Source organism: Nycticebus coucang, chromosome 12 (assembly GCF_027406575.1).
Source record: "Nycticebus coucang isolate mNycCou1 chromosome 12, mNycCou1.pri, whole genome shotgun sequence".
Taxonomy (NCBI): Eukaryota; Metazoa; Chordata; class Mammalia; order Primates; family Lorisidae; genus Nycticebus; species Nycticebus coucang.
Genome location: NC_069791.1, coordinates 107,092,738 through 107,118,066, shown reverse-complemented (window position 1 = coordinate 107,118,066; position 25,329 = coordinate 107,092,738). Strand labels below are relative to the sequence as shown.

Here is a 25,329-nt window from a genome sequence, read left to right as displayed (position 1 = left end):
AATCTTACCAGAGCACAGCCACATCCTTTCATTTTCTGCTGTCTGGGCTGCTTTTGTGCAATAGCAGAGGGAAGTAGCTGCAACCGGAAGTGTTTGCTGTCTAACCCTTTACAGAAAAAGTTTGTCAACCCCTGCCTTAGGTGGAAATGGATACTCAAAATCCACAAAGAAAGTGTGTATATCAGTGAAGATATCAGCAAATATAGGGCCTAGGTTCTCATCTCATCCCAGCCCAGTTGCTAATTTTCTTTTTTTCTTTTTCTTTTTTTTTTTGAGACAGAGCCTCAAGCTGTTGCCCTGGGTAGAGTGCCATGGCATCACAGCTCACAGCAACTTCCAACTCATGGGCTCCACCTCCCAAGTAGCTGGGACTACAGGCACCCGCCACAATGCCCAGCTATTTTTGGTTATAGCCATCATTGTTGTTTGGTGGGCCCGGACTGGATTCGAACCTGGCAGCTCAGGTGTCTGTGGCTGGCGCCTTAGCCGCTTGAGCCACAGGTGCCGAGCAATTTGCTGATTTTCTATGTGACTTTGGGCAGGCCATTACCCTGACTGAGCCTCAGTTTCCTCCCTATGTAATGGAAGAATTAGCAAATTGTTTCAAAAGTTCCTTCCAGAATTTCTGTGATTTCAGCAGAGAAGCTGACTGAACAACCTATTGCCATCTTACGAGGTGACAAGCCCTGCCTAGTGTAGTCATATTTTGCTGCCGGCTTAGGTTTGCCTTTATGTTCTGTTTGTGGAGGTGCCCCCTCCCTCACTTTTGCAGGGAACTCCTGACTTTCTTTTGATTGACATCTGGCATTTGTTGGAGCTGGCATTCATTCGTTCCTACTCTCCCAGCCACTTTCCAGCATGTTCTTTTCGTCACTGTGACTTTCTTTTTTTGTTCCTTTGCCACTACTAACCTCTCAGAGTTCAGAAAAGAGGCACTTAGAGTTTATAATGACATATATAATACCACACCACCTCTCTCTGCCCCAGAGTTATTTTACTGTAGGTTTGAGAGTTTTTTCAGAAGCAACAAGGGGAAAATTCTCCTTTTGATGGCACCCAGTCAATCAAAGTGAGACACACTGTTGACTATATTCAAATCAGAATGAATGAGTAGAAATGCGTTTGTAGAGGAGTCGCTGTTCTTTTGGATTTTAGTAAGAATTGTGGGCAGATGCATGTATAAGTTATAATTGTGTTTGCTAGTAAAGAAGCCTAGAAATCAGTTGCTGAAATAAAATTAAATTCATTTGCCTCTCAGATTAAAGCAGTCTGAAGATAGGTGGCCCCGGGCTAGCAAAGTGGCTTCATGGTTTCATTGTAAATCTAGGTTCTTTCTGTCTTCTATTGTGTTCCTGAGCACATGGTTTTTGTCATCAAAGTTGCTTTATGATCTTATAGGGCTGCTGGAGCTCCAGCCATCACATTCACACTCAATGCAGGAAGCAAGAAAGAGGAAAAGATCAAAAAGGGCACAATCTAGCTGTCCACCCCCAGCATTTTACCTTATTTATCATTGGTCACCTCTAGTAAGAAGGAAGCCTGGGGAATACAGTATTCTATCTGGAAACAGCATTCTAGAATTAAAAGGAGTTCTACTAAGGAATAGGGGGAGAATGAACCTTAGGTGGGAAACTCCTCGCTTCCTGCTTGGAGTGTGAATGTTATGGCTGGAGCTCCAGCAGCCATATAGGATCATGAGGCAAACTTGATGATGCAAACCATGTGCTTAAGAGTACAAAGGAAATCCAGAAAGAGCCTAGATCTATGCTGACACCATGAGGTCACCTTGCCAGCTCCTCATGCACTTTTGTTGCAATGCCTTTCAGAATTACTTTGATTTAGATGGTAAGACAATAGTTTTGGGGGTGGTTTGACATGAACTTTTGTGGGTATGTTATAAGCGGACAGTTTAGCTTGCTGTAGTAAAAAGCAAACACAAGTCTATGTTAGACATTCCTGGATTTGTGAATCTGCCATTTACTAGCTGTGTGATTTGGAGCAAGTTACTTAGCCTTTCTGAGCTTCAATTTCCTCTTCTCTAAATCAAAAATAATTTATTTTTATTATTATTTTTTTTGAGACAGAGTCTCTCACTTTGTCACATTTGGGAGAGTGCTACGGCATCATAGCTCACAGCAACCTTAAATTCTTGGGCTAAAGTTATCCTCCTGTCTCAGCCTCCCAAGTAGCTGAGACTATGGGTGCCTGCCACAATGCTTGGCTGTATTTTAGAGATGGGATCTCACTCCTGCTCAGGCTGGTCTTGAACCCCTGAGCTCAGGCGATCCATCCGCTTTGGCCTCCCAGAATGCAAGGATTATAGGCATGAGCCACTGTGCCTGGCCTTGTAAATTGAAAAATAATAATAATAGTAATGATGATAGTAATGAAGATGGTGATTAAAGTATGATGCCTTTCTTACAGAAATAAAGATGTTGGAGATCAAACACTAAGAACAGCCTTACTATTTTTCAGAGACTAATGGGTGTCAGAGGAAAGAATATAAATACTAACCACCCAGACATAGATTTAGATGTCTGCTTAGCCACTTACTAGCTGAGGAATCCTGAATAGGTTTCTCAGTCTTATTGAACCTTTATTTTCTTATTCATAAAATGGGTCATGGTGGGGCCAAACAGAGATAATGTGTGTGAAAGAACTGAAATAACATTGGAAAACATTGAGCTCAGAACTTGGCACATGGTCCATGTCTGGAAGCTCATGGTTTCCCTTCTCTCTCTCGTCTGGAGGATTGGGTTGTGAGGACTTTGTTTCTAGGTCTGCTCAATTTGCCTTGCTGTTCTCACCCCATTCCCTGCCCTTCCCTTTCTCTGCTCTATACTTCAGAGATGTATTTCATCCAGACTCCAGAACGTTTCTCCTTCACTTACTCCAACGTGGGGATATCTCTTTCTTGCTCTTTCTTTCTTTTTCCTTTTTCTTTCTTTATTTTTATTTCAAGATATTATGGGAATGCACACATTTTGGTTACAGTTTGCTTTAACATAATTTAAGTCATGGTTATAGGTGTGCCCCTTATCCAGAAAATATGCAATGTAACCTTTGGGTAGGACTTTTCCTTCCCCTTCTCCCCTTCCACTCCCAATTGCGTTGAGATTTGCTTCCCTAGGAGCACATAGGTTCATGGCAGTGCAATTTGCAATCACAAGGACGTGGAAGCAACCCAAATGCCCATCAATTCATGAATGGATTCATAAAATGTAGTATATATGTACTATGGAATATTACTCAGCCATAAAAAAGATGGTGACTTAGTGTCTTTCTTAACAACCTGGATAGAATTGGAGACCATTCTTCTAAGTGAACTATCACAAAATGGAAAATAAACACCACGTGTATTCCATCTAGCTTTCTATGGACAACCTCCAAGGTCCCAGTCCCCAGGTGGTTCCTATTATGGGACTTGCTCCTGTGTGACACCCCAGCTTCTGGGATTTGTAATGTCACCTCTTTTCCATCAGCCTAAGGATATTAGTATCTTTCCATTTTTTGTTTACTTTCTCTGTCCTGGTGCTCCTGTGTAACCAATTCCCCATATTAAATTATCTCCATCAGAAATACCTAGAATGGTCTCTGTTCTCCTGGCTGGATCTTTACTCATTTGAAACCTAACAGGGCCCAAGCTTCTCTTTACTTACCCCTTACTTACCATCCCCTAAAAATGTTTATGTTTTTGTCAAGCCAGTGTATGTAATTTTATTTGTTAAATTCTATGACCCTTCATTAGTTATAGAAGAAAGTCAAAATTCCTTCCCCTGTTTCTTAAGACCCTTTATAGTCTGTTACATAAGCTTCTTTCTAAAATTATTACTTCTGGACTTTAGAAATTCCCAGAATATGTTTGATTTTATCTGTAAAATGTATCTTTAATCTGTTCATCTCTACTAGCAGTCCAAGCATGGACTAGCTGAACCCCACACTTGCATGCCCCTGAGTGTGTGAGTGCTTTCCTAAATTTTATCACTCACCCCACCCTAACCCCAGACCTGTGTCAAGCCGCCCCTGACTTTTACTGGAATGAATGCAGAGACCTCTAAGCTGGTCTCTTCTGCCACGTATCTTTTTCTCTGCAATCCATTCTCCACTCCATGCCCAAAGAAATCTTTTGAAACAATAGATTCCAATTCTGTTCCTCCCCTGCATAAGCTGCCTCGGTGGCTGCCCAGAGTGCAGCAGAACCCACCCTCTGTGGGTGCACAGCTGCTCCATCTCTGGTTTCATCTCCTCCTCCTCCGATCGCTGTCTTTACTCCAGCCACAGAACCTTCCTTCTGTTCCTCAGGTGCCCAGGCTCCTCTCCCATTACACATCCTTTGTCTGGACCCCCTTCCCTGTGTTGAGGTTCCCCACATCCCTGCAGAGCTTGGTCCTCAGGGGCACCAACATAAGAGAAACCTCGCTGGTCCCCACAGCACCCTGTGGATCCTCTGCCCAGCAATTTTCACTATCTATAGCTCTCTTGTTTACTTACCTGCTCCTCGATTGTCTCTGCCCACTAGAATATAAGATCATTAGGGAAGACAGCACATCCGTCTTTTTTGCCTCAGTGTGCTGCTGGCACTAACTATACAGTCAGGAATATCATAAACACTCAGGATTTGGGGGATGAAAGCGTGAATACTTGAGTACCTAAACACATGCATGGGCCCCCAAGGCGGCTGCGGATAGAACTCTGTGCTCTGTAAACTTGGATGGGCAAAAACAATTGCCTGTTTTCACTTACTTCTAACTGAAATTTTCATTTCCTTTCAGTTTGAATGGTAGCAATAAACCACAGCAATATCAGCAGTTCTTGGATTTTTCCCACCGAGAGAAAGCACTTGTGTTTTCCTATCACATTAGCATTGTTGCAGGTACCTCGGGACTGTTAGCGGCTTGCACCAAGTCACTTTGAAATCATCGCAGTTACGGTGCACAGGGCAGATTTTGAGATTTTAGCACGTTAATATGGACATATTCATATCACAACTTTATTTATAAAATTATTGTGGCTGCATTTTGATGTAATTTGTTTTTTTTTCTTTTTGGCAATCAAGTGTATTTTTATTTCAGTGATTTAATGAGTTTTTTTCTGAAAAGGAACCTGAGAGCATCACTGACATGCAAAGTGGTCCTTGGCACATTAAAGTCAAGATCGTCTGGAATAGATATGACTTCTGCACTTTGGTTGAATGAGGCCCCCCACACCCCCCTAGTATACACCCCTCTCCCCAGTTACTTGGATCTCATTTATCCTTCAGCCTCCAGTCAAATCTTTCTCCAGGGAACCTTTGCAGTCTGCAGTGGGCTTCCCCCTCCTCTGAGAATGAGAAGCTGTTATCTGCAACCCAATAACCCCCAGCCTCTACAGTAATGTTTTGTGAAGTGATGTTTTTTTACTTCTTACGAGCATGTCTTGTTTCTGCAGCTCATAGAGGCTTCCCGCTGCTCTCCAGCCTCCTCAGTGCCCCTCCCTGCAGTGCTATCTTCTTTGTAGATCTGAGTTCTTTTCTTCATGGAGTACAGCAAAACTGATAAATATGTATTTATTCGTATGGTCATTTAAGTAAAGTCTGTATATTCATGTGGGAAGAGCCCTTCCCAGATAAGATGTCTTTCTGCTCATGTGATGGAGGCTCCATAACTTGTATTTTGGAAGAGCCTTAAATGCCATCAATATAGTTGCAGGAGCCGGGGGTGGGGTGGGGGGCTGAGGGACGTACCTTGAAGTTCAATTTGCAGAGCTAGCCCATTGTATTTACTTAGATTGTGTTTACACTTGAGGTCTGGTGATATTAGTGGGGATATTAACACACGTGGGAGGGGAGAGGCATGACATCTTGCTACTGCTCTTGACATTATTGTATACAGGACAGTGCTTGGCACATAGACCCTAAATAAGGCACTGTGTATATATGGCTGATAGATGCATGGATCGGCGGATGGACAGATGGTGGAGGGTTGGATAGTTGGGGGGATAATTAGCTGGGGGCTTGAGAGATGGAGAGGAGGGGTAGGGGGGAGGGATGGTACATTAGTTTCCTAGAGGTGCCAAACAAAGTCTTGCAATTGTATTTTATTTTATTTGGAATTTATTTTATCACAGTTCCGGGGGCTGCCAGTCCAAAATCAAGATGTTGGCAGGACTGAGCTCTCTCTGAGGACTCTAGGGGAGGACCTGTCCCTGAATTTTCTAACTTCTGGTGGTTGCCAGAAATTCTTGGCATCCCTCAGTATATAGAGAGATAATTCCAATCCCTACCTCCATGTCGTCATAGCCTTCTTCTTACATGTGTGTATTTCTACTCCCATGCTCAGGACACCAGTCATCAAATTAGGGCCCACCTTAATTTAGCTAATAACTTCTGCAAAGACCCCATTTTCAAATAAGGTCAGATTCTGAGGTTTTGGGTGAACATGAATTTTCACTATTTCACAGTAGTCAACCCAGTACAGTTGGTTAGAGGGTTAAGGGGATGAATGTCTGGAGCCAAGGAAGGCAGCTTAGTGGGTGAATGGAGTACTGGAAGGGAAGAGCAAGGTGGTGGAAGGGTGGGAGGTTAGGTGGCAGGGTTGCTATGTGGGTGGAATGGCAAATGAATGGTTTGAATGGATGTGTAGAAAGATGTAGGGCTGAATGAATAGAGCAATGGAAGAGCAGCTAGGTGGAGGGTTGGACAGATGGTTGGTTGGATACATGTATGGATGAGCCAGATTTTTTAAAAATTTGTTTTTTATTTCAAATTATTATGAGGGTATGAATTTTTAGGTTATGTTTTTCTCACTTCCAGGGTAAAGTTCCATTTGTAAAAGAGCCCCTCACCTGGGGGTGTGTTATACACCCTCACTATATGCACCTTAAGTGAGGTTCCACCTCAGGCGCTCCCTCCTTCTGCCAAACATCCTCCCCCCTTCCACCTCTCTCTACTCCCCTACTAGATTATATTTGTGTTTTATTGTTCTTATGAGCATGTAATTATTTATATATGGATTTCATATTAGTATGGAGTACATTGGATCTTTATTTTCCATTCTTGCAATACTTTACTAAGAAGAATGTATTTCATCTCCATCCAGGTAAATGTAAAACATGTAAAGTCAGCATCTTTTTTAATGGCTGACTAATATTCCCTGGTATACATATACCACAGTTTATCAATCCATTCATGGGTTGGTGGGCACTTAGTTTGCTTCTACGACTTGGCAATGATGAATTGAGCCACAATAAACAGTCTGGTGCAAATGTCTTTGTGATAAAATGATTTTTGTTCTTTTGGGTAGATACCTAGTAATGGGATTGCAGTATCAAATGGAAGGTCTACTTTTTTTTTTTTTTTTTTTTTCTGTTGCAGTTGTCATTGTTCAGCTGGCCCGGGCCACGTTCAAACCTGCCACCCTTGGTGTATGTGGCCAGTACCATAACCACTGTGCTATGAGTGCCGAGCCAGAAGGTCTACTTTTAGATCTTTGAGGATTCTCTCCAAAGAGGCTGTATTAGTTTGCAATCCTATCAGCAATACAGAAGTGTTCCCTTCACTCCCTATCTACACGAACATCTGGTGTTTTGTGACTTTTTGATGTGAGCTAATCTCGCTGGGGTTAGGTGATATCTTAGAGTGGTTTTGATTTACATTTCTCTGATGATTAAAGATGATGAGCATTTTTTCATGTATTTGTTGGACATTTATCTGTTATTCTCAGAGAAGTTTCTGTTCAAATATCTTACTCACTTATAGAGGGGGTTATTTGTACTTTTCTTTGGAGTTCTCAATAGATTCTAGTTATCAGGTCTTTGTCAGATTCATAACATGAAAAAATCTTCTCTCATTCTGAAGAATGTCTGTTTGCTTTGTTTGTGGTACCCTTAGCTGTGCAAAAGGTTTTTAGCTTGATCAAATCCCAGTTATTTATTTTTGATGTTGTTGCAATTGCTGGGGGTGGGGAGTGTCTTCTTCATAAAGTTTTTTCCCAGGCCAATATCTTCAAGTGTTTTCCCCACACTCTCTTCTAGAATTTTTGTTTCATGTCTTAAATTTAAATGAACTAACTAGATTATTAATTTCTTCACAGTAGAATTTCTGATAATACACTGGTTACCAAAAAAATGTATGTACATTTGAAGAAAGGAAAACATGTATTATAATTGTTTTACTTGGTATATACTGATAACATTTGTTATCTGGTATATTGTACCTTGCATCTCTTGTAATTGCCAAAATAAAATTAGAAGAGGTGACACCGTGTTCTGCCTGAGCTGCAGTGGACGTTTCCAGGGCAGCCGACCCAGATCTTCTGAGTCCTGCACCACCTCCTGTGGAAGCTTGAGCTAGCTGTGCAGCTATCTCCCTTTGTCTCATAACCATGTCCACCAATGAGAATGCTAATTCACCAGCTGCCCGACTTAACAGGTTCAAGAACAAGGGAAAAGACAGTACAGAAATGAGGCGACGCCGAATAGAAGTTAATGTGGAGTTGAGGAAAGCTAAGAAAGATGACCAGATGCTGAAAAGGAGAAATGTAAGCTCTTTTCCTGATGATGCTACTTCTCCACTGCAGGAAAACCGAAACAACCAGGGTACTGTAAATTGGTCTGTGGATGACATTGTCAAAGGTATAAATAGCACCAATATGGAAAACCAGCTCCAAGCTACTCAGGCTGCCAGGAAACTACTTTCTAGAGAAAAACAGCCTCCCATCGACAATATAATCCGAGCTGGTTTGATCCCAAAATTTGTGTCCTTCTTGGGTAGAACTGATTGTAGTCCCATTCAGTTTGAACCTGCATGGGCACTAACTAACATTGCTTCTGGGACATCAGAACAGACTAAGGCTGTGGTAGATGGAGGTGCTATTCCAGCATTCATTTCTCTGTTGGCATCTCCCCATGCTCATATCAGTGAACAAGCTGTGTGGGCTCTAGGAAACATTGCAGGTGATGGTTCAGTTTTCCGAGACTTGGTTACTAAGTATGGTGCAGTTGACCCACTGTTGGCTCTTCTAGCTATTCCTGATATGTCATCTTTATCATGTGGTTACTTACGTAATCTTACCTGGACACTTTCAAACCTTTGTCGCAACAAGAATCCCGCACCCCCATTAGATGCTGTGGAACAGATTCTTCCTACTTTAGTGTGTCTCCTGCATCATGATGATCCAGAGGTATTAGCAGATACTTGCTGGGCTATTTCTTACCTTACTGATGGTCCAAACGAACGGAATGAAATGGTTCTGAAAACAGGAGTTGTGCCCCAACTTGTGAAGCTTTTGGGAGCTACTGAATTGCCAATTGTGACTCCTGCACTAAGAGCCATAGGGAATATTGTCACTGGGACAGATGAACAGACTCAGGTTGTAATTGATGCAGGAGCACTTACTGTCTTTCCCAGCCTGCTGACCAACCCCAAAACTAACATCCAAAAGGAAGCTACATGGACAATGTCAAACATCACAGCTGGCCGTCAGGACCAGATACAGCAAGTTGTGAATCATGGACTAGTCCCATTACTTGTTGGTGTTCTCTCTAAGGCAGACTTTAAGACACAGAAGGAAGCTGTATGGGCTGTGACCAACTATACACGTGGTGGAACAGTTGAACAGATTGTATACCTTGTTCATTGTGGCATAATAGAACCATTGATGAACCTCTTAACTGCAAAAGATACCAAAATTATTCTGGTTATTCTGGATGCCATTTCAAATATCTTTCAGGCTGCTGAAAAACTAGGTGAAACTGAGAAACTTAGTATAATGATTGAAGAATGTGGAGGTTTGGACAAAATTGAAGCTCTACAAAACCATGAAAATGAGTCTGTGTACAAGGCTTCATTAAACTTGATTGAGAAGTAGTTCTCTGTAGAGGAAGAGGAGGATCAAAATGTAGTACCAGAAACTACCTCTGAAGGCTATACGTTCCAAGTTCAGGATGGGACTCCTGGGACTTTTAACTTTTAGATTGTATAGCTGAGGCACAAAGTTGTCGTGTACTGCGTTTGGTATAAGTTTGTCTTAACTATTTCTCTACTACGAACTCTTTTTAAACGTGGTTTGTTATTGTAGCACTTTTTACAACAGAACTATACTTGAACAGTTCCCAACTGTACATACATACTGTCTGGAGCCTATCCTCTGAAAGGGTTTCTTATTTCTATGTGGAATTTCATATCTTGCAGTGTCCTGTAAATAAAGATTAAAGTCTACCCTTTTCTTTACTTAAAAAAAAAAAAAATTAGAAGAGGTACAAGATACAATAAACAAAACAATAAATACTATTAATATATAGTGAGTATTATTACAATTTTAATGCCGTGTTTCCCCTTCTTTATTTATTTATTTATTTTTGGTAGAAACAGAGTCTCACTTTATCGCCCTCGGTAGAGTGCCGTGGCCTCACACAGCTCACAGCAACCTCCAGCTCCTGGGCTTAGGCGATTCTCTTGCCTCAGCCTCCCGAGCAGCTGGGACTACAGGCGCCCGCCACAACGCCTGGCTATTTTTTTGTTGCAGTTTGGCCGGAGCTGGATTTGAACCTGCCACCCTCAGTATATGGGGCCGGCACTCTACCCACTGAGCCACAGGCGCTGCCTGTGTTTTCCCTTCTTAAAACATGTACACTTTTTTTGTGGGTCACCCCTCTGTATATTTACCTACTCTATATTTCTTGGTGTTATACTTTGCAGTTAGGAAGTGCTTATTAAATATCTGTTGTCTGGTTTTCTCTGTGTTCAGAAATGGTGTTCACTGGAACGGCTGCTACCAGCTGTCCTGGGCTGTGAACTTTCGGGCGTGAGGGAGTGTATGTGTGAGTTCATTTGGTGCAATGTCCACTTTGAACTATATACATCCTAGAAGGTGCTTCTGGTGTTCACAGTGACTCTGAGAAAGTAATTATATGTTTTGTATCATTCCTGCTATTTAGGTACTGAAAAAATATAGACTCCACTGTTTATATCTCAATTATTATTTATTTAAAATCATAAATCTGATGTTAAATAAATATGCCTCAGATTTACCTAACCGGTTTCCTTATTTCAAATTGCACAGGGGTTAATATAGTGTTGGTGATCCCAAAGTTTGGGTAAGTTGATTTCTATTGAGGTTTTATTTTATTTGCCTATAGAAGGGCTCAGTTGACCTTAAAAGCACCTGTTCTGATGTGATCTATTTAAGAGACTGAGTTTGCCAGTGCTCTTTTAATAGGGGGTTTTCAGGTTGGTGCCAGATGGATTCAACCTTATCAGATGCCAGCCATCTTCTCAAAAGATTTATTGGCTTGTGGCATCATTTAGCTTTAGTCCAAAGATCTCCAGTGAACTCAGAAGTCTCAGAACTCAGGAGTCTCAGAGACTACTCAGAGTAGTCACATAATTGCGTTTGAAGCTTCTTTCTCTTTCAAAGAGAAGATTTGTAAATGCTGGGATATTCCAAACATGCAGAAAAGTGCAGGGAATAAAATAAAAAACACCCATATAGTAACTATTCAGATTTAACAAACGTTAATATTTTTGTCACATTTATTTCAGATTTTTAAAATAGAAATGAAGATGCTGTTGAAGGCTTCCACCCTTCATTCTCTTCTCTTCCTCTCTATCAAAGGGAACCACTAACAAAAGCTGATACATTTTTGCATTTGTATGCGCAGCCCTAAGGAGTATATGGTATTAGTATGTTTGAAGCCTTTTATAAACAATACTATATTGTATTTATCCTTTTCCAACTATTTCTTTTTACTATTATATTACTGAGGTTCATAAGTGTTTATAAATGTAGCTGTGGTGGATTAATTTTAACTGTTTTGTAATATCCACTGTACAGAGGTATAAAAATTTTACTTATCCATGGACTGAATGATGGGCACATTTTCGTTATTTAAAAAAGTGAAGGAATGAACATCCTTGCACAGATAAGAAATTTTCTCAGTGAGAGATACCTGTAAGTGGAATTTCTGGGTCACAGACTGTGGGCCTCCTCAGCACCACTAGAGCCTGCCAATTTCTTCTGCAAAATGATTGAGCAAGTTTATGCTCTCACACCAAAGAATGAAAGACATGACTTTCTCATATTCTCTTCAAATCTTTGAATTATTAGTCTTGTTCATTTTTAGTTATATGATAGATGAGAAATAGAATCTTGCTGTTGTTTTCAATTTGCATTTATCTCATTGCTTATGAAGCTAAGCATGTGTTCACGTTTGTTTTGCACAATTCGAGTTTTCTTTTCTTTAGTTTGTTTTTCTTAAACAGTCATGTCAGGAAATTCTTTTAATGTTTTTTTTTTTTTTTTTCTTCCCCAAGGATCAGCTTATAATTTTATTTGGCTTCTTTTTGCTTGTCTTCTTTTGGTTATCTCTTTTATCCATGTGTGGCTCTTCTTTTCTTTGGTTTTGCTTCTTTATTATGTTCAAGATTTTTTAAATTAAATGTTATTTTATTATTGCCATCCCATATTCAAATGTTCAGGGTGGCCATAAAGTTCGTACACAATTTAAAATCATACGTGAACTTTGCGGCCAACCTGTATATGCTTAAGGAGGTACATTTCTCTCTTTTTACTGCTTGTATTGCATCTTGGAGGCAACCCCGATAGGCACAAGGTCATTGCCACTCCAGCAGGCAGGATTTAGAGTAGGCAAAGTGGTCTAATCCTGGCTCCATTTTCTCCCCAGGCCAATTCACATCAAGTACAAAATTTGCCCTTTTAAAACTCCCTGTGAACTTGTCACCACCTGCTGAAAAGACATCGGTGACTCTGCTTTATTCTTAACTTACAACTCCTAGGATAGATACTATGAAGTGAAAGGAATATGGGCCCGAATTCTAGTTCTAATTCAGATTCAAAATCTAGTACTTCTCTTCCTAGCAGGTTGACTTTGGGTAAATTAAATTAAAATGGGAGTATTCATACAGAGTTTTTGTGAGGATTAGAGAGTCTGATCTGTGTTATATGCTCAATAAATATCCATTATCTTTCTTTTAGCCTGACATTTAAGGTCCTCTAGATCAAACCACCTCTTCAACAGGATCTCTGCTACTCACCTACAGAACCATCTGTCCCAGTCATCTGATTTTCTTCTTGAATTTGAAAAGTTTCAGGTGAAACCTTTCTGCCACTGCTCCACTCTTCTCCATCCACAGTGTTTCCGTGTGTGACTCCTAACTTGTATCAGAATGACCTATGGGGTTTGTTAAGGTGTAGACTCTTAGGTTTGACCAGACCACTGTCTGATTTTCTAAGGATGGAGCTCAGAATCTGCATTTAAGAGAAACTCCTAGGTTTGATGGGATCCACTTAGGCGATTGAGACTTCCAGCTTCAACAGATCCATTCTGTATGCCCAGCATGGGACACACATCTTCCAGGAGACCTTCCCACCAGCCAGCTCTGGGTGAGCTTGCCCTCCCTTCAACCTTGAGGCAGATCATGTCTTTGTACCCCTCTCCCTGACTAGCAAGTGTCATTCCTCTCCCCTTGGAAGATAGTGAGCCCCTCCAGAACAGGGATGGTGTCTTATGCTCACCCTGACACATCTGTTGGAAGCACAGTGCATGACGCAGGGGAGGACCCAGTGATCGTGTAGAAAGGGGCACAGGCTCTAATGTTGCTCAGTTCAAACCCCATCTCTGTCAAGCTGTCACATCTGGTCCTCGGAGCTCAATCTCCTCAGTCTTCTTAACTGGGAAGAGACCATAGTGCTCCCACCTCACAGGTCATCAGGGGAAGATGAAACAGGCTCAGCTCTTTGAAAAGTAGGATTTAGAAAGCTCCTGAATTTCCTGATGACACTGTGAGGGGCACATGTGCCTGTCGTCTTCTGCTACCCTTGTCTTTTAGGGATTTAGCTTTCCAGTCTGTTAGGATTTACAGTTTTTCCCCTCTTTAGAAACACAGGTAGCTGGAGATCTTTCAGCACTAACAAGGCTTTTTAAGTATCTGAGAAATGAAAATGCATCACCCTGGTGTGCACACTGCTTTATAAGATCCATATTGAATCATGCCATCCTTCTGCTGGGGGTTCTGAGCTGGCCCTGTGGCTGACAGGAGCAGGCCGGCCTGGCAGACCAGGCGGTGTCTGGGGAGTCCCTCTGCCCCATGTGTACCACCTGCCCCACGTTGCGCTCGCCCTGGCATGCCCTGCTTTCCTGGGTATTTTTCTGCCTCCTTGCTCTTGCTCAAGCAGTTCTTGCTCCCTGAATGCCCTTTCTCTTTGCCAAATCTTATAAATCCTGCGAAGTTTGACTGACCCACACAAACATGCAAGGCAGAGATCCCGTTCAGCTTTGTACACCTGGGGCACTGTCAGAACTATCTTGAGTTACTACTCAGCCATTCATTTACTTAACAAATACTTCTTACGCACTGTGGGTCAGGCATTGGATTTAGGCTCTGGGGATGCACCTGTGCAAAGGCAGTGCCCCTGCACCTGTGGAGCTTTCCCTTCCCAGTGTTTTATGACTGCTTTTTCCATCAGGCTTTGAGTTCCCTGGAGGGTAGCGTCTTATTTATACCTGTGCATTTTTAGTGCTGACTGTAGTCATTTGAACCAGAAAGTGGAAATTCCATGGGGAGGAAAATCTAAGCCCCCAAATGCAGAGTAGTTTCTGAAGAAGCTGCAGGGTGAATGAATGGTCATGATGTAATAGCACTAAAGCCGAAGAGCTGAGGGCTGCACACAAAGTCACTTTTTATTTGGTCAAGTCCTTTGACTTTGTAAGGAAGACAAGGGGAAGCATCCCAAGTTAAGCTGATGGCATTTGCATCTACATGCTGCCACGGGAGGGGGCCTGGGACATGCTCCTGAGCTCTGCCTTCCTCATCTGAGTAATGGCTGTACGAATTTCCTATTGCTGCTGTAATGAAACTTCGTAGCTGAAAGTGGCACGTATTCATATTATAAATAAATAACGTAAGTTAAATTGTTTGGAGGAACAAAGTCCAAAATGGGTCTTCCTGAGTTAAAATCAGGCTTTGTAAAAGCAGAACTTTGCTCCTTTGTAAACTCTAGGGCAGAATCTGTTTCTTTACCTTTCCCAGCACCTAGACATCACCTGTATTCATGGCATGGCTCATGGCTCCTTCTTCCACCGTCAAAACTAGAGGCATAGTATCTTCAAATCTCTGTCTCCCTCGGACCCTCCCGCCTGCCTCTTTAAAGGACACCTATATTGGGCCCAGCCAGATAATTCAAGATGATCCCTCCACATCATGATCCTTAATCACACTGGAAAGTCTCCTTTGCCGCGCAAGGTAACATATTCACAGGTTCCTGGTGTGAGGAGGCTGTTATTCCACCTGCCAGATACGATGGCATGGGTGTAAATATAGGAGTGAGAATGATGGTAGCAGTGGCTCTTCCATGAGATTATCAGAAAGATTCCAGGAGATCCAAGGATTCATTCTTTTATTTAGCCAACATTAATTGTATGCTCTCTATGAACTGGGCACTGCTTCCAAAAAGTTGCACAAAATTTCCTGCCATCATAGAGCTTCCATTTTAATCAGGGGAGACAGACAAAATAACAAAAGGACATAATATAACATATTGGAGAGTGCTAATTGTAAAGGAGAAAAATCGAGAAAGGAGGAGGATTGGGGAATGCCAGCCAAGGTGTGACCTCTTACTTTATTTTTATTTTTATTACAAATTAACAAGAAGGTTTAGATGTTTAGGTACATAGTTTTCTATTCTTTTTTTTTGGAGACAGAGTTTTACTATGTCCCCCTCGGTAGAGTGCCATGGTGTCACAAAGCACAGCAACTTCCAACTCTTGGGCTTAAATGATTTTCTTGCCTCTGCCTCCCAAGTAGCTGGGAATACAGGCTATTTTTTGTTGTAGTTGTCATTGTTGTTTGGCAGGCCCGGGCTGGATTCAAACCTGTCAGCTCTGGTATATGTGGCTGATGCCCTAGCTGTGGAGCCACAGGCGCCGAGCCCATTGTTTGCAATTTTTTTTTTTTTTTTTTGAGGCAGCTGGGTTTGAACCTGCCACCTCTGGCATACGGGGCCGGCGCCTTACTCCTTTGAGCCACAGGCGCTGCCCCCATTGTTTACAATTTTAAGGGCTCAACTAGAAGGTGTTGCCTCTTAAATAAGGTAGTGATGCTGGGCTTCACTGGGAAGGACTCATTTGAGATGATGAGTCTAAAATACTTAGCATAGTGCCTGGCACAGTAAACACAGAGTGTTTAATGTCAATTAAAATTAAGTTTAAATAAATAAAGCATAAATCTGTGGCTTCCCTGTCATCCCACCATCTAGAAAACAAAACCCTATTCTTTCTGGGTGGTGTCATTCATTGAAACTCATTGGGTTTTTGCATAGAGAACTGTGAGCTTTGGAAGGGCTATTTCAGTGTGGAGTATGACTTACCAGGAAATTAAAATACTATCATAGGTTTCCCTCCCTTTTGGCTTTCTTTTGGAGTGGCAACCACTGGGAGGTAAGTAGCTCAGATAAGGGAAAGGAAGTTTTTGGTGTGAGAAGGGAGAGAGGCTGGGGCCAGAGAGATCCCTGTCCCTCCTTCTCCCATGTCATCAGAAAGGAATCTTTTGTAGAACTTGGCCCTGGAATGTGCATTAAGTTTCCAGCTGCCATGTAGAAAGGTTTTGGGAAACGGAAACCCTGCAAGGTTGAGGTGGAGAGAGGAAGTGAGGAGAGAATGCTTTATTGTCTTGCAGGATGGATTGTTGCTGCCCGTGCTGCATCCCGAGGAATGCTTATTTCTGCAGAGCACAGTGTTGGGCTGGGTCAGAATCTAGGGACACTGATATCTCTGGTCTTTTCTTCTAGGCCAGGAGGACTGGATAAGTTCAGCAAATGCAGACTTATCCAGGCACATTTCCTGATACTAATAAAGGTTCAGAATTCTGGGTTGATTGTAGGCAGCACGTTCCCACATATGTCTTTACCATCAAAGGCTGGAATTATGCTTTGGGCAAATAGGAGAAACTTCCTTCTTGATGTTGACTGATTTTGGAAATCAGATTCTTAAATAATTCCCAATATGTTGGCTTGACATAGCACGCAGCAATTCCAAGCCCTGGAAACTGGACTTACTCTGGCTCACTCTTTCTCATACTGGTCTCGAACCTCCGGAGCTCAGGCAATCCACCCACCTCAGCCTCCCACAGCCCTGGGACTACAGGTGTCAGCCACCATGGCCTGGGTATGTTTTATGTTATAAAAACAAATGATTATTTTATACCAGAATGTAAATTCCTTGACAGCAGGAAACAAATCTTGTCACCCATAGATCACCACCATCAACACCAGTGGTTTTCAATGATGAATACCTTTTTCCTTCAGGATCAAATGCTCCCTCTTTGACAATATCTGGAGACGTGTTTGGTTGTTCTGACTGGGGGTAGTGGATGCCACAGTAATCTAGTGAGGAGAGTCCAGGGATGCTTCTAAACATCCTATAGGGCACAGAATAACTTGCTCCAACACAGTATTATCAGGCTCAAAATGTCAACAGTGCCAAAGTTGAGAAACTCACATGCACTTAGTACATTGTTGGAAATGTTAGCCGGCTGTTGGGATGTTGGGTGGTGAATGCGTTGATGTGCCACCTTCCAAAGGGGTGGTAGGCACTGAAAATAAAATGACACCCACAAAGCATTTGGAGTCATTATATGTTTTTCAATGCGCATCTCATTGGACCATCACACAGTCTCAAAGGGCTGCTGAATCAATGGTTTTATCACAACTGAGGAGATGGAGGAAATTAAGTGACGGTGTTGTGTGTGTGCAGCTGCTGCTTGGACTTATCTCTGTTTAACTCAGAATCCAGGGTTCTTTAAACCACCCTGTATAGCACTTAAATGATGCTGTTTTGATTTACTAATGAGTGAGAAAGGCAAAGTGAATTTGTTAATGGAGAAGATAAGAAACTGTATATATTGGGATGCTTTGGGCTGCAAGTAACAAAGTCCCAACTCAAGTTTATTTCATTAGTAAGGACATCTATTATCTTAGGTAATGAAAAGTCTTGAGATATGGTTGCCTTAGGGTTGGTTAAGTCAGTTGTAGAGCCATGGCTTTAAAACAAAACCACTTTTTCCATCCTCAGGGTGGTTGTGAGATGTACACTGCAGCTCCAGATGACAGATCTAGACAGTAACCAGAAAAAGGAGGACTTTAGATTTTATTGTGTTTGTTATTATGATTAGTATTATTTTATTATTGAGGATTCATTGAAGGTACAGAGAAGCAGTTTACACTGATTGCATTTATTAGGTAAAGTCCCTCTTATAATTGTGTCCCACCCCCAAGAGGTGTGTCACACACTGTGACCCCCCCAAACCCTCCTTCCTTCCTTTTCTCTGCCCCCACTTGCACCTTCCCCCACCATGTACTAGGTCATCAATTGTCCTCATATTGAATACATTGGATTCTTGCTTCTTCATTTTTTTTTTTTTTTTTTTTTAGAGACAGAGTCTCATTTTTTTTTTTTTAGAGACAGAGTCTCATTTTTGTCAGAGTGCTATGGTGTCACAGCTCACAGCAACCTCCAGTTCTTGGGCTTAGGTGATTCTCTTGCATCAGCCTCCCAACTAGCTGGGACTACAGGCGCCCACCACAATGCTCAGCTCCTTTTTTGTTGCTGTTGTTGCAGTTTGGCCAGCATCCTACTCAGTGAGCCACAGGCATCCGCCCTGCTTCTCCATTCTTGTGATGCTTTACTAAGAAGAAGGTGTTTCAACTCCATCCAGGTTAATACAAAAGATGTAAGGTCTCCACATGTTTTAGTGGCTGAGTAGTATTCCTTGTTATACATATATGGGACTTTCTATGTTATATTATCTTAGAAGCATGAGAACATCTCTCAGAAGCCCATAGGATGGCTTCCCTTGGAGTGTGACTGTTCAGAACTGGGTCATGTGCTCAGCCCTAAACCAATATGGCAATGGAATTACCGTGTGGGATTACTGTATTGACTTAGAGCAGTGGTTTTCAACTAGGGGCATTTTTGTCTTCCTCTCCCCAAAGGACAATGTCTGGAGATATTTTTGATTATTAGAATTAGGTAAGTGGGGGTAGATGCTGCCAGGTAGGGTATCTAGCATGTAGGAGCCAGGGGTGCTGCAAAATATTCTACAATGCACTGGACAGCCTACCTACCAAAGAATAATCTGGTCTAAAATGTTAGTAATGTAAAGGTTGAGAAGCCCTGGCACAGAGTAAAAAGGATTCAATCCTGAGCCTCATGGGGAAGGAATGAACACCGGAAGAAAATGAAGACTCTGTCAGCATGGAGAAGGGTGGCGTGGAATCTTGGGAGGGGCACCAGTATTAACTGCTGCAGAAGGGCTGTGCACATTTCTGATGACTGATGTCACAGGAGACACAGAGAGAACTCTTTTCTGCAAAATGTTTTTGGATTCCTCTTTCAGACAGTGCCGTGGCCTGAACGGGCCATTGGTCTGACCCAGTCTGGCATTTCTCATCTGCATCAAGCTCACTGTCAAACCCTGAGGATAGGATGTCACCTCTGGCAGAAGATTATTCAGGATTAATTGGTGGTGAAGCTATGTCCCACTTTGAACTCTTTTGCAGCCCAAGCAGTGCAGACCCTTTTCCAAGAAGCCTGAGATGGAAACTGGCTGTACAAAAGGGTGTGAGCTATCCAGAGACCACTGGGAGATACAGAGGAACAGAGAATTTTTTTTAACTTGCTTTTGTTTGGGGAAAGAAAATAACTTCCTGGGGGAGGTCATCTGTATTCTTAACTATATACCACTTGGTAATTTTGAACTCTTAGGACACATTTTCCTAGGCCAAACTATCAGAAATCCTTGAGTCAGATTGTAACCTGGTAATACAAGGCATCAAGGAAGGCTTCGGCCAGTTGGCAAGGAACTGTCACCAACTGAAAGAAACCTATGGCATCAACTCATGGTCCCCCAACATATTGAAAAAAAACAAAAAGAATTATTTTGAACTTTTTGTTGCCAGATGATTATGTACAGTAAATGTTTGATTCAAGACAAGTATCTTTGAATTACCCAATAATTCACTGGTTATTGATTGAGGAACATCAACCCATTTCATGCTTAACTGATCACAATCATTGTGTGCTTGTATTGTACCTTATGCTTGACATTAGAGACCCAACAGTGAAAAGAATCTATTCTTTGCCCTTGGAAACTCACAGTCCAATAGAGAAGGCAAACTTGAACATATGATTGCTGTGTGGTGGAATGAGAGCTATGATAATTGCTCTCACAGCAGACATGAGATATCATTGGAATGGTAAATGTGTACATCCTTTCATCAACATTTATTGAGCATCAGTATATATCAGCTATTAGCATTTAGAGAATTAAGAGTATGTGGTTTTTAACATCTCTGATTCCCCCCAAAGCTTTTCAAAAGTAGATAATCACAAAGCAATAGAATGCTTGTTTCATTTAACGATGTATGTAGAACCTGAAGATCACCTGGATGAAGTGACTTAATCTGGGATTGAGCAAAGGCTCCAATAGAGGAAAGAAAAGGCATACAGGAGAGCAGGCAAGTCAAACTTTGCAATGCAGCAAAAAGCCATGTAGACACGATTTTAAGAATGACATTGCAGCCCCTATCCATTAATTGGGCAGTTGGCAAGTGTATATGAAGCACTGAAAGATGTGACACCTAGACTCAGGACTGAACAAAAAGGAGTATTTGGCACGGGGATCTGATCTTAAGAAGCAGATAGCCTGGCTGATGGGGGAAGGTTAGGATGCTTGAAACAGTTTGAAAATCCTCAGTGCTAAACTGTGTGGTTCCGGTTATCAGTACAGTAGGGGTTTGGGGGAGGGAGCCTTTGCTATGGGCTAGCGTGGTTGCAGAAGCTTTCCCAGCTGAGATAATTGAAGGTAGGTGGTGCCTTTGTAGGATATTGAGAAATAATACCTTATATAATGAGAAGTGGAAAATCCCATCAAGACCTGTCCAGCTTTGGTAGGCTCCATGGCAGAGGATAATGTTCAGCTCCACACATTTAACATTTAAAGTTTGGGCTGTGGCTGAGGTAGTCCTGGCTGCTTTTCTGAATGAATCCTGGGGTGTTTTCTTAGCACACTGCCTTGATCATCAGCATGGTGGCTTGGAAAGAATGGGGACTTTTGAGTTCAAAGGGCTGTACCGAATCCCAGCTATGCCTCTCACCGGCTGAGTGACATGGGGTAACTTATTTAACTGCTTTGAGGATCAATTTCTTTTGTAAAGAGAGGATGATAATACCTAAATTGTAGGATCTCGGGGAGATTAGAAATAACCTATTAAATGTGTTTAGGAAAGTGCCCTATGTAAAAGTTCAGAGGGCCTATTAAATGTAGCTCTTTGAATGAGTTGGGATGTGTTTAGCTGCAAGGAAGAGAACTTTGACTCATAGCAACTTATAAAATGTATACGTTTATTATGGCACATAGGTAGAAACTCTGAATTAGATCAGGCTTTGGGATTGGTGGATTCAGTGGCTCAGGGGCATAAGCAGGAACACACCTCTTCCCTTCTGTTTGCCCAACCATCCTTGATGTTGTCTCCACTCATAGGCTGATACTAAAAGGGTTCCTGAAGTTTGGGGCACTACATGCAGACACAAATATCTTATAGCAAGAGAGAAACTTGACCTTCCTGTGGTCCCCTTGGAAGTGAGTGACTAAGCTTTTTCCCAGATCCCTGACGTCTACCCCAGAAGCTTCCTCTCTATGTATTATAGTCCAGGATGTGATTAAAATCCTGAACCATGTAGAGATGGGGTGTATTAATTAGCTATTGGTGCATGACAAATTATCCCAGAACTTAGAACTTTGAACTAAGAAATATTTATTATCTCACATGTTATATGGGCAGGGAATTATGGAGCCACTTAGTTGGGGGATTCTGGTTTGGGGTCTTTTGTGAATTTTCAGGTGGGACATTGGCCAGAGGTGCATTCATGTAAAGGCTGGACTGAGGCTGGAGGCCCTGCTGGCAAGAGGAGTCAGTCCCATGGCTGGCAGAAGGCTTCATTTATTCACTTTGAGAACCACTCTATGGAGTTGCTTGAATGTCCCCACACTGTGACATTTGATATCCCCCAGAGTGGGTGATTCAGAAGAGAGAGAGAGAAGGGGGCCACGGTGTTTTGGATGGTGTCATCTTAGAAATCACTGTCATTACTTCTGTGCTCCAGTCATTCAAAGCAAGTCACCAAGTATGTGTGGGGGTGCAGGGAGATTAAGCTTCACCTTTTGAAGGGAGTAGTATTGGAAGATTTTCAGATATATTTTAAAACTATCCTATGGGTGGTGCAATGGAAATCTCATGGCTGTCTTAGAATGATTTTTTTTTTTTTTTGCCATTTTGGCTGGGGCCAGGTTTGAACCTGCCACCCCAGGTACATAGGGCCAGTGCCCTACTCCTTGAGCCACAGGCACTGCCTATGTCTTAGAATGATTATCTGGTACTCAGGGGTGGAGTGGTGGTGGAGCCAACCTCAAAGTCTGCCGTCCTAGTGCCATTAGCAACATAAGAAACATGTATGGAACACCCCCCCCCCCGTGTTCATCTCATTATATGGAGGTATGGAGGAAATATAATATGTCCTGGGATATTTATTATAATCTAGAAAGCTAAATGTGGCAAGGGGCAGGTAAAGTTCTAGGGGTGACTGCACATTGTAGAAGAAGATGATTTACTCCTAATTAGCACATTCATGGAGAGATTTCACCCAGAGGTGGGATTTGGATGGGGCTCCATGGCATGGGTTATATTTACATACACATTCAGAGATGAAGATTTGGGTCAGTAAGGAGAATGATCATACAAAAGGTATAAGCTAGCATTTATTGAGCTCCTAATGTGTGCCAGACTTTGTACATATACATCATCTTTATTACTCATAGCATTCCTGGGAGACAGGCAATATTAACCCCATTCTACAGATGAACAAATAAGCCCAGAGTCGGTGAGTGACCCCCAATTCCAATATTGGCAGTAAGAGGCCCCACTCAGAGTCCTTACCTAAGAGACATTCGTGTTTCAAAGAACTTGTAGGGTAGCTCCTTTCCTTAAGAACCTTGCCTGGCTTGTTCAAAAGCAGGCTTTTATGTAACAATTTAGCTTTAGGAAGTAGGTATAGCGAAGTGAGTAATGTCTTTACAAAAGAATTTGTCATTTTATTGAACCTTTACAGAAGGTTCTCCTTAATTACCAAGCCCACACCCCACTACCCAATGGATTGACTATACGATTCAGAATTTATTAAGATTCACTTTGCCAAAAAAAAAAAAGGGAGCAAGATGGCGGCCAAGTAACAGCTTTCCTAAAACTGGGCACGGTGAGTCTGGGGCGATAAGACTCCAAGCATCTCTGGCTGGTGGGATCTGCCTATCATGGAAAACTGGCAAGTGGTTGCATGTGTTCAATTGACCTAATCCCGCTGGCAGCAGTAAGTACAAGCAGCAGTGAGACTGCAAACTGGAAAGGCCTTACCTGTGAACCGTTTTGGTGTTTTTGGACTTGGCACTCAGTTGAACTGCCTTGGGGAGAGCTTCAGCAGGAGTGTGGAGAACTTTGGGCGTTGTCTAGGGCCCCAGACTGAGCCTCTGAGCTGGATGGAGCTGACAGTGTTCAGCTGTGGGCTGCAGGGAGCTATTGTGAGAGAACTGCCCCGGCAAGCTCCGCCCTCAGGGTCACAGAGCAAGGATCGGGCATGAGCTAGTAACCTAATGACTGAGCAGCCTAAAGGTGGGGACTGAGCTGCCTTACAACCTTAACCCTCAGGGGCAGAGTGAGACCGGTTTTGGCACACTGGAGACTTGGGCTGCTGCCCTGGTTAGAGTGCCCTGGCGTCACAGCTCCTAACAAATTCAAACTCCTGGGTTTGGTGCCACCTGGACCTCCATAAAAGCTGCGCCGCACCCCTGACCCATGAGCGGCAACCTGTGACCCGTGCCCGTTGGGCCTCCGCATGCCCTGACCAGAAACTGCGGGAGCTGTACAACCCTGCATCCTCCCTCCTGTACCCTCCCTGCCTCCACATCAGCCTGCTCATCTGGCCAGGGACTCTGGTAGCTGTGTGCCCTCTGGAGCCCTCCCTGCCTCTGTGCAGAGCCCTTCACCTGGCCAGAGACTGCTGGAGCCTTGGGCTGTCTGTGCCAAAGTCACTGGGCACCAGGCACTCCCAGAACTGTGCGCACCACCTCCTGCCCTGTTGCTGGATCTGGGTGTGTCACTCTCCGGAGATGCTTCCACAACCAGAACTCCCTGGCTGGGGAAGCCCCAGAGGAACTACACAGGTCACTCCCTACAAAGATCCAGCAACAATAGAGTGATCCCACTGGGGTCTAATCTTGGAGAGACACCTCCCCAACTCTGAGGATGGCCAGAGGCAATGGTGAAAAACAATCATGAGGCAAAATAAACAGAAAAACTCTGGCAATATAAATAATCAGAGTAGAACAACTCCCCCAAGGATCAATGGGGCAGAAACAGCACAAGACCCCATGCACAAACAAATAGCTGAGATGTCAGAAATCGAATTCAGAATCTGGATAGCAAATAAGATTGAATTAGAATTCCAAGAAGTAATCCAAAAGATATTTCAAGAATTCAACGAATTCAAAAACCAAATGACCAAAGATTTTGACACATTGAGACAAGAAGTTGCAACCCTCAAAGATCTGAGAAACATGGTAGAATCCCTCAGTAACAAAATGGAGCAGGCAGAAGAAAGGATTTCTGACATTGAAGACAAAGCTTTCGAACACTCCCAAACTCTCAAAGACAAAGAGAAATGGAGGGCAAAAACAGATCATTCTCTCAGAAAGATCTGGGATAAAAAATAAAAAAAAGAATGATCTGGGATAATTCAAAGAAAACCAATATTCGTCTTATAGTTATCCCCGAAAGTGACGAAGTGGCTTCACAAGGCACAGAGTCTCTTCTCCATGAGATTATGAAGGAGAACTTTCCAGACATGCCAAGAGATTCTGAAATTCAGGTAGAAGACAGTTTCAGAACTCCAGCACAACTCAACCCAAATAAGACATCCCCCAGACACATCATAATCAACTTCACTAAAGTTAATATGAAGGAGAAAATTCTGAAAGCAGCCAGACGAAAGAAAACCACCACCTACAAGGGCAAGAATGTTAGAATAACTGCAGATCTCTCTGCCAAAACCTTTCAAGCTAGAAGAGGATGGTCATCGATTTTTAATCTCCTAAAACAAAATAACTTTCAACCTAGGATCCTGTACCCAGCTAAACTGAGTTTCATTAATGACAGAGAAATTAAATACTTCAATGACATTCACATGTTGAAGAAATTTGCCATAACTAAACTAGCTCTCCAGGATATTCTC

The 25,329-nt window shown here is 42.5% G+C and overlaps 2 protein-coding genes across 2 annotated transcripts in view; both read left to right on the top strand.

Annotated features, from left to right (window-relative positions):
* GRIN2A (glutamate ionotropic receptor NMDA type subunit 2A) overlaps positions 1-25,329 on the top strand; it is a 446,701-nt gene that overhangs the window by 131,294 nt on the left and 290,078 nt on the right. The gene's annotated exons all lie outside the window — the stretch shown is intronic.
* On the top strand, positions 8,240-10,057 carry LOC128561598 (importin subunit alpha-1-like). The gene has a single exon (XM_053556039.1). It carries the CDS (start codon positions 8,361-8,363, stop codon positions 9,843-9,845), a length of 1,485 nt encoding a protein of 494 aa, XP_053412014.1. The 5' UTR covers positions 8,240-8,360; the 3' UTR covers positions 9,846-10,057.